This window comes from Oreochromis aureus, linkage group 3 (genome assembly GCF_013358895.1).
Source record: "Oreochromis aureus strain Israel breed Guangdong linkage group 3, ZZ_aureus, whole genome shotgun sequence".
NCBI lineage: Eukaryota > Metazoa > Chordata > Actinopteri > Cichliformes > Cichlidae > Oreochromis > Oreochromis aureus.
Window position 1 is genome coordinate 62,756,944 of NC_052944.1, and position 8,609 is coordinate 62,765,552.

The 8,609-nt window shown below is 40.4% G+C and overlaps 1 protein-coding gene across 1 annotated transcript; it reads left to right on the forward strand.

The window, feature by feature from the left end:
• Positions 1 to 315: 315 nt before the first annotated feature.
• On the forward strand, positions 316 to 7,723 carry LOC116318437 (V-set and immunoglobulin domain-containing protein 8-like). The gene is made up of 4 exons (XM_031737440.2): positions 316 to 1,819; positions 2,996 to 3,343; positions 5,383 to 5,739; positions 5,978 to 7,723. The coding sequence occupies exons 1-4, from the start codon at positions 1,762 to 1,764 to the stop codon at positions 6,136 to 6,138; spliced, it is 924 nt and encodes a 307-aa protein (XP_031593300.2). The 5' UTR covers positions 316 to 1,761; the 3' UTR covers positions 6,139 to 7,723.
• The last annotated feature ends 886 nt before the right edge of the window (positions 7,724 to 8,609 follow it).

Consider the following 8,609-nt stretch of genomic DNA (forward strand, 5'->3'; position numbering starts at 1 on the left):
TGGCTGCGGAGGCGCCTGACCGGGCTACCTGAGGATGGTGGGGCGTGCTGGCGCTGGTGTGATCTGGCTCCAAGGCGAGCCGGTGTTGTGCCAAAAAGTGATTGCCTGCCAATCACTTTTTGGCACAACGCCCGGTCGACAAGGGGGAAAGTTCAGCTCCGCCTCCGGACAGCGGGAGATAAACCAGACAGTTGTGTGCGAACGGAGCGGCTCACACCTGGAGCCCAAAAACAATGACTAGGTGAGTTCTTATTTCTTTATTCAGTGCAATGGCACCGACACCAAATCCCCACGTTGACTTCCTGACATTTGTATCTGCTCAAACTTCTTATAACAACCTTCATCCTTCACCATCACACATACGCTACACGTGTCTGTGGATGACCTTGGTGAAGCTGTGGGCTCTATTCCGTGCTCCCCCCCTCTCTGGTAGTGGGCGGAAGTCGATTTGAAGAAGCAGCGGCTTCATTTTGTGAGGGAGGGTTAACGTGTTGCGCTTTTCATGTGGCTGCTGTGAACTGCATGATTTTTCTCTCCACTTTACACTGTAAACCGTGTTTGTGGGAAATGTGCTGGATCAGCTCGGCTGCTGCTTCTCGCGGTAATGAAGCTGAATTACAGTCAGCTTGTGCGCGTAAAGTGAACTTCTTGACTCAGGGAACACAGTTTCAGATATAATAGCGACCTTTCCTTATATTCATGTGACCATCTCATGCTGGCATCTCATAGTTTTATATCGTGTAGTGTAAGTCAACATTTTATTCGTTGGGTAAAAACTGCAACCCTGGTTTTAAGAGCCGATCAGCAGCAGCAGAGGGCGTCAGTGATCAGCTTTGGTTTCAAGTCAGTTGAGCTTCGCTGTTTCTTTTAGTATTTGTACGTGCAGCCTGCCCACAGTTTAGAAAAAAAAAGGAAGTACTGAAGTTACACTGTGTGCAGGGCTCTACGTGTATTCACTTGGTGGAGCAATAAACGAACGAAAGTCTCAGAGCTGTAATGTGCAGCTGTCACTGTAGAAAAGCAACGACCAGCAAATGATAAGCATATGAGAGCGTTATGATCAGAGTACTGCTACACAAACAAACAGCATCACCTGAAGTATAGCAGATTTACACTCAGTGTCCAGTATATTAGGAACACCAAGCTCACACTGAGTCAGTCTAACCCAGAGGTCGTGCAGCTCATTTAATCCTCACTGATAATGGTTCAGCAGGATCACTGCTTATTATAACTGCTGTGGTCATTTTAAAAGCCGGCGAGGATTACTTCTTACCAGGGTCTGTGTCCTGATTTAAAATTATTTTGAACTACGATCTTTAAATCCTCCGCCTGTCCCCACCCTGACAAAGAGGAAGCAGATGTTGAAACAGAGATGCTACCAAAATTGGCCTATATGCTTGTGTTGTAGTCACAGACAATATTAAATTTAGTCACAGAGTGAGGTAAAGAAGGAAAATAAAAACAACTACATAAGCTGCCCGGTTATTCTGTACTTTTTTTTGCTGGGGGCCTTTGTGGTGGATTTCCTTCCTCCTCTCGCCCGTCCTCAGAGTCACGTGACATTAAGAAAACAACAACAACTGGAGGAAGTCCCTGCAGAGACGCATATCCTTACAGAGTTTGCAGAGCAAAGTAAACCACTGATCCTGTCACATTAGGATAGATTCGCTACCAATATCGGGCTTGTATGTGCCATCTATATTTGGATCGATCCGCCCACTACTACCAAACAGCGGGCCGACCGTTGTGCAACCTGCAGAAATGTCGTCTGTTGTAGTTTTCTTCTCCCTCCCGATGTTGGTGGCTTCTGCGTTGAAAGGTGAGTGTTTTGAGGTAACATGAACTGACAGGCTGCCAAAAGAAATGACTCATCCATCAAGGATGTAAACAGTGAAACAACGCACCGCAGCATTTTCACGCTTCCGGGAATGCAAACAGCTGCTGCAGCTCGTCTGATATCGTAGATGGAAGAAAATGTGAGCGACTTCAGAAAGAATTTGGCAACAAAAAGAATCTGTGTGATACTAACATGGTGCCAGGCAGTGGCGGGCCTAGCCTGTTTGGCTGTGTCAGTATTTCTTAAACAACATCTAAGTCAAAAAACGGAAATTAGTGGTGTGTGACACTGCAAATCTTGATAAACACAGTGACAGTATTGCAAATTTACTAAAGTGTTTCTGTATTTTACTGTTTTCCAAACTACTCCACTCTATATTAGATGTAATTTGTGCTCGATATAGTTTATTTTAAAATGTCAAATTTAAATTTAAAATTGTGCAGGTTTTAAAAAAATAAATCTAATGTATGTCATTATACTTTAAGCTACCAAGCAGTATGCAAGTGAGTAAATTTTCTCCAGCTGCAACATTAAAAGAATAAACTCATTATTAACAACATGGTGTACATGTTGTTAATAATGAGTACTTTCATTAATTAAGCTTTTTAAGGACATTTGGAAGCTCCAAGTTTTGTTCTTGAATATCTATCAAGTCTAAATACTGGTTTTGCCAACAGGTTAGGTATGAGTTACATGATGATCTAATAAGGTGAGAGGCACCTTTCATGATACTGAAAACTCTAAGTAATTTCTCCTGCTTTGCAGTAAAAGCCCTCTGCTTAATGTCAGAGTTTAATTACTGACAAACACACTTGCAGCAGGTCATGAAGAGGATTCCTCTCTGGTCTTGAAGGTTTGTCAGTCCAGATTCACTGCTGGGGTTTGTTGCAACACTCATAACTGAAGAACAGTTCACAAATTTAAATGCATGTTCATTTATAGAGACATGAGACACATGAGTATCATGTCGGAGAGCTGCAGGTATCCATTACTTTGAGTAATCAACTGATGCGTTTTAGACTTCCTCTGTTCAGTACTTCCTCACTGTCCATAGAAAGAAGCTGCAGTGTTGTTCTGAACAATGTATTTCCAACATGTGCAGTATAACATGCTATTATGTTTGGTTTTTTTTCTCCTCTTTCTTTTTCATTCACACAGAGCTCAGAGTGAGGCCTGGACAAGATGCCACTCTTCAATGTTGGGGTCCCAGAAATGCACACATCACCCTGCTGGAGTGGAGCAGACCGGAGCTCATCTCACAGGGTTATGTGTTCTTCTTCCAAGACCAGCGCTCGTACGAGAACTACCAGCACGAGTCCTTTAAAGGTCGAGTGCAGCTGAGAGACCCATCCATGAAAGACGGAGATGTTACTGTGATTCTGAGAAACGTCAGCGTGAGCGATACAGGAGCATATGAGTGTCAGATTACAACCAGCAGCACCAGAAATGGCGAGAGAGTCGTCAAAGAGTTCAAGCACTCCATCAACCTCACAGTCACAGAGTCTGGTGAGTCTGCAGAGGCTCAGCTTACTGCTGAAGCTCTGCAGCATGTTTACAGCATGAGTGTTTATGAAAGAGTGCTATGGATATCTGAAGTGTGGCATTTTTTTCCAGCTCAGATGAGCCTCTGGAGGCAGTTTTATCAATCCTTGTTTGGTAAAGGAGATTTTTTGTTTTTGTTTAACTGGAAACTTAAATAAAAACACTGCAGAGGATTTTAAATGTTTTCCCTTTGATTTGAGGCATCACATAGTCTTTGTACAGAAAATAAATGATTAAATAAATAAGACATTAGCTCAGACTTTAGTCTGGCTCATAAAATCTTCATTACATGTTTCAACAGTGGTCTTTAAGCTCTCTGCTTTTGTTTTCTATCTGTGTTAATATTTTGATCAAATGAGAAGCTTCCTGTTTTGGTGGGTGTTACCATGTTCGATACAGACTTCCTCGCAGTTATATTTATTGGTTGTTTTTTTATTTTTTTTGCATGCTATGGTTTGAGTTGTCTTTGCATGTTTATTTTCATGCTGACAAACAGCTGTAGTTGTGCGTCTGCCTCACTGAGCTCAAACAAGGGCAAAGAATGCAGCAGTTATTATTGGCCACGAGAGTGCTCAAAATACTCAGTCAAGCAGCTACATTGATCTGATGAGCTCTTATTGCTCATCAGTTTTTGCATGGTGAAACCAGCTGAGTGCATTTCACAAATCCATGTGCTGGCACAAGGGACCAAGAACCAGTCAGAAGAAACCTAGGCTTCATTTTTCAGGCAGTGACACTGTGACCTGCTCTGCCCTCTTTGGATATGCCCAGGCTTCACTTGTCTCTGTGAGATTATTGTATTATTTCTTAGTTCCGCTGTTTGTGTTACACCTTTAATGTGAAGCACTATTGCAGCTTTTGTTTTGAAAGGATCGTTACTTAACGAGCATACCGCAGTTTGGGAAAGAAAGTAAAAGTACTGTGTGCAGTCAGTGTGATCTGACCCTGCTTGAATGGTGGGGGTTTTTTCCTGCTTATGTTAGCAGCTAAAGCTGATGTGAATCTTGACCACAGTGATGCTTGTCAGCAGCCAAATGCTTGCAGATAGTTTCATTACTTTTCTGACAACCAGCTCACTGTCAGCAGCTGTGACCTCTGACTGTTAGCGATGTTTTAAAGTTAAAAAAAAAAAAAAAAAAAAAGAGAGGGAGGAAAAAAGAAATATTCTCAACATTTTTGTTTGGCTGTAGTTGATCTAAAGTCAATCAGCAATCTTCAGGCTCGCTATCTATCTTCCTCCATTAGACTAAGATAAATCATGGCATGAATAATAGAATTTTAATATGTGATTATACAATAACTTCATACTTTATGTATGTATAAAAATATAAGTATTTATGAAAAAGATATATATTGCATTGTTGTATGAGCTGTAAGTAAAAGAGAACCTTATCAGTGATTTCAGTTCAGCTGATCTCACATTAAAGGTCATTAAACTCTGGATTGTTTTCACTGCAGTTGCTGTTTTTAGATCTCAGCAAACATCCTGTTATGTCCACATGAAGTTGTTCCTCTGATGGTGCACGATCTTCTCTAGTGAGTAGACAAAGTGACATCTGGCAAATAGAGTTAGTGCAGATTTTACAGGGATTTCTCCAGAACATGTGTTCATAATTTTTGATAGTTGAGTATATAAGAAAATAACCTTGTTTAGAATCGTCCAACAATTTTGTGCCTCGTTGATTCACAGAGTGACGTTATCAACATCTGGCTATGACAAAAGCATTTATCACTGTGGAGGTGGATTTGAGATTTATTTGAAACTTTAATATAATTCTGGCATAAGTACAAAAAGCCTCAGCTGGCCGTCCCATCACTCCTGTCGCCTTGTTTTTCTTCCTGAGCTCCTCGGTTTGCATCTCTGGTAAGAGTAAGACGCAAGGACAGAAATCAAAAGTTTGCACTTTGGGGGGATCTGTATTTGTAGCTCTTCGTGGTGATCAGTGCTGCAGAAATGAATGTTTGCACTTTGTTTTAACCACTCTATGGTTCCTCTCTTTCAGTTCAGATAAACATCACAGCTGGACAGAACGTAATTCTGCCATGTCGAGCTCCAAACATCGACAGCAATTCCAAGGCAGTTGTAAAGGGGAGCAGAGCTGACCTTGGAAAAGATTATGTTCTTTTGTATCGGGATGAACAGCCTGATCCAGAAGAGCAGCATCCATCTTTTAAGAACCGGGTGGATCTGCAGAACAGACAGATAAAGGATGGAGACGCGTCTTTGATTCTGAAGGATGTCACGACTGCTGATAGTGGAACATACGAGTGTCGCGTCTTCAGAAGAACAAACCGCAGGAAGAGAGCTAATCTGGAGACTGACCCTATCAGTGTCATCAGCCTGAAAGTTGATCCTCCAGGTGAGTGAGTAGAGTTGAGTGTGTGTGTGATCAGAGGTGAAGCTGCTTCCTGGTTGTTGATGTTTGTTTCTAAAGATGTTGTTGATGAGACTTTGTAGAAAGCAGCTGGTCTGAGTGATGTGATCAGAGTGCAGTAGATAATGTCTGACAGCAGTTTGAAGAGGAAATGGATTCTGTTCTGTTCTTCACTCATCACCTACCTGACAGCTGACACCTCACACCTGTTTCTCACCTGCAGGTCAGACAGGAGGAGACACAGAGGATGGAGTGAGCAGAGGACATGCTGGACTGATGGCGGTTTTGTCACTCTTTGCTGTGATTGCTGCTTTGGCGATCTTTATAAAACTAAATCCACCTCCTCCTCTTTCTTGTCCTTCTGTCTGCAGAAATGTACTTTGATTGTAGTATGATCCTGACATTAAGATTAAGGAAAAATCTTTCAGTAAATATGATTAAGACAACTAGAATGATCATTATTGCTACTGAACTGACTGTTGCACGTGTCAGAAATTACAGTTGTTCTCAATCGATTTGGTGCAATTCTCACAGCACAAACCTCATTCTCCCTGCTCTTCATGAAGTCCTTAAAACAGTTTGGGCATTCTTCATAATTCAGAATCATCTGTGCAAAACACGCTCCAAACACGAATCAGTCACTTCAACTCTGTGAAGTGAATGGATAAAAAAAAAAAAAAACTTTCACCGCCTCTTAAAGAAGTCATCAAAGTATTTTTTTTTCTCAAAAACGTCCTGACTTTGGAAAAAATGTCTGACCTTGATGATGATGGGCTACAGTTACAGGCGAGCACACAGGGGGCCACACCTGTCAGCTATCAACATGAAACTGGGGCTGCATTTCACACAGACAAACATATTGAAAACATTAGATTGAAATACTGAAAAACAGTAATCGGAGAAATGAGCGATCAAGAGCTCTAACTGACAAAAGTACAAACTTCTGTTTTGATGAGTTTTCAGATTCAAGTGACAAGTGCATTAACGCAGCAACAAAGATCACAAGTATGGATATAAACAAAAGCAGTGTTTATAAAAACAATGAGACCGTCTAATGTTCATAAGGAAATGCTCAAACCGATTTAAGAACTGCATCAAAAATGGTGAGAATGACTTTTCTCTCTGTGACGGATGGAGAAAAGCTGTAAAGCTGGCCCACGTGTCCGCTTCAATCCGTGCTCTCGTCACAGTGGACAGTTTGTGAACCAAGAACTAACTGGGCACTCAGATAGTTCTTAGGTCATGTGACAGAACAGTTCACCTTTATTTCAGCTTTTTCATTCAGACTTCCTTCACTGGAAAATAATAAATAAAAATAATACAAAACAATACATTTTAAAAATAAATACAAAAATAAAAGCTGTTACAATAAATTGTCTTCCATATTTTTATTTTATATCCTATTTTTCCTTTTTGATAAAATAAATAATATTGTGAAAATTGTCGAATGTTTTATCTGATTTTGAGTGTGAACTGTAGCTTTGAATATGTTAAAATATATTTGCATTAGTAGCTGTGATTGGCTCCAGCCCCCCTAAAGACTCTCATAAGGCTACGTGGAAGAGGATTCATGGATGGATATTTACCTTTGATGACTTCGCTTGCTGTAATCGTGCTGAAGGAGTGTTAAAGAGCAAACAGCTCACACACAAATGGAGAAATCCAGAGACATTTATTCACAGAGGATTCAAAGAAAACAGTCTGATGTGCATCTGTTCATGTCTGAAGCAAAAGGAAATTCTAGTTGATCAAATGAGACTTTTATTCCTTTTAAATGCTTGATTGTAGATTACATATGCTGCTGTTGGTCACTGTTGTTTTCATTACTGTTTTTGTTTTATTGTTCTCAGACAGCTCCTGCTTGTCGTAAGACCTGAAACATCACACATTTGTCTCTTTTTATTTCCATGTTGTTGTACTTTTTCAACATGTTCAAAATAAAGATTCAATCAATCAACATCATGGTTTATTTTCAGTGTTAGATTTTCTTTATAGTCAGATTTGATCTGTAGCACTGATCCCCTCCAGCTCTGCTGACTCTGGAAGAATCGGAAAGAACAACAGTTTTTGAAAGTTTGAACCAAAATATATTTTCATTTGCGTAAGACATTTAGGCAAACGTTTGCAGTGCACACGGTGAAATACTATCCTTAGTGTTTCCATGACTCTTGAAGGTTCAGGTTCAGCAGTGGGATCGATGACTCAGCTCATTTCTTTTCAGCCAAAATCACTGAGTGCAATATAAAGCTTCATCACCACAGCTGAGAGCCAAACGGTGAGCGTTACAGAAGAGTTACAACAGGACAGAACATATGAGAAAACAGTGCAGAGAGTGAAGCTGAGATCATCCGGACATGTCAATAAGAAAGTCAGTGATAAACTTAAACTGTGTTAGAGCTCTGATTTAAGGTAATGACTGTCATCTGAGCAGCTGAACGCTTCTGAATTATCAAAGAAATCAACCTGAGCTACAGACATGGGCCTTAGACCAGGGTACAGAGTAACAAGTGGATCAGAGAGGGAAGTGTCAGGAGTCAGAAATGGTCAAATAATTAGGGTATTATATAAATGTAAATGTTCAGTGCTCACTGGATGATGATAAAACACTACCTGCCTTATTATTCTTTCAATTCAAAATGTATAAGAAAATATCATCATAAGGATATTTTTATTATCCGTGAAGATCAGTTTGTTATAGAGTCACATGAGGATCAAACATTAAAAACCTATAACAATTGATACATTGTTACATTTATATATCGATTGTTATGTAGCCCACATGTATTATCACAGCAGGGCTGACCAGCTGTACTTCCAAATGTGCTGTTGGGTGTCTTCGTGTGATCTGCATTTTG

Excerpts from the sequence above, each read along its gene's own strand:
- LOC116318437 (XM_031737440.2), top strand. The coding sequence starts at position 1,762 with ATGTCGTCTGTTGTAGTTTTCTTCTCCCTCCCGATGTTGGTGGCTTCT. Across the intron at positions 3,344-5,382 it reads CCTCACAGTCACAGAGTCTG|TTCAGATAAACATCACAGCT; the intron begins GTGAGTCTGCAG and ends CCTCTCTTTCAG. Across the intron at positions 5,740-5,977 it reads CCTGAAAGTTGATCCTCCAG|GTCAGACAGGAGGAGACACA; the intron begins GTGAGTGAGTAG and ends TCTCACCTGCAG.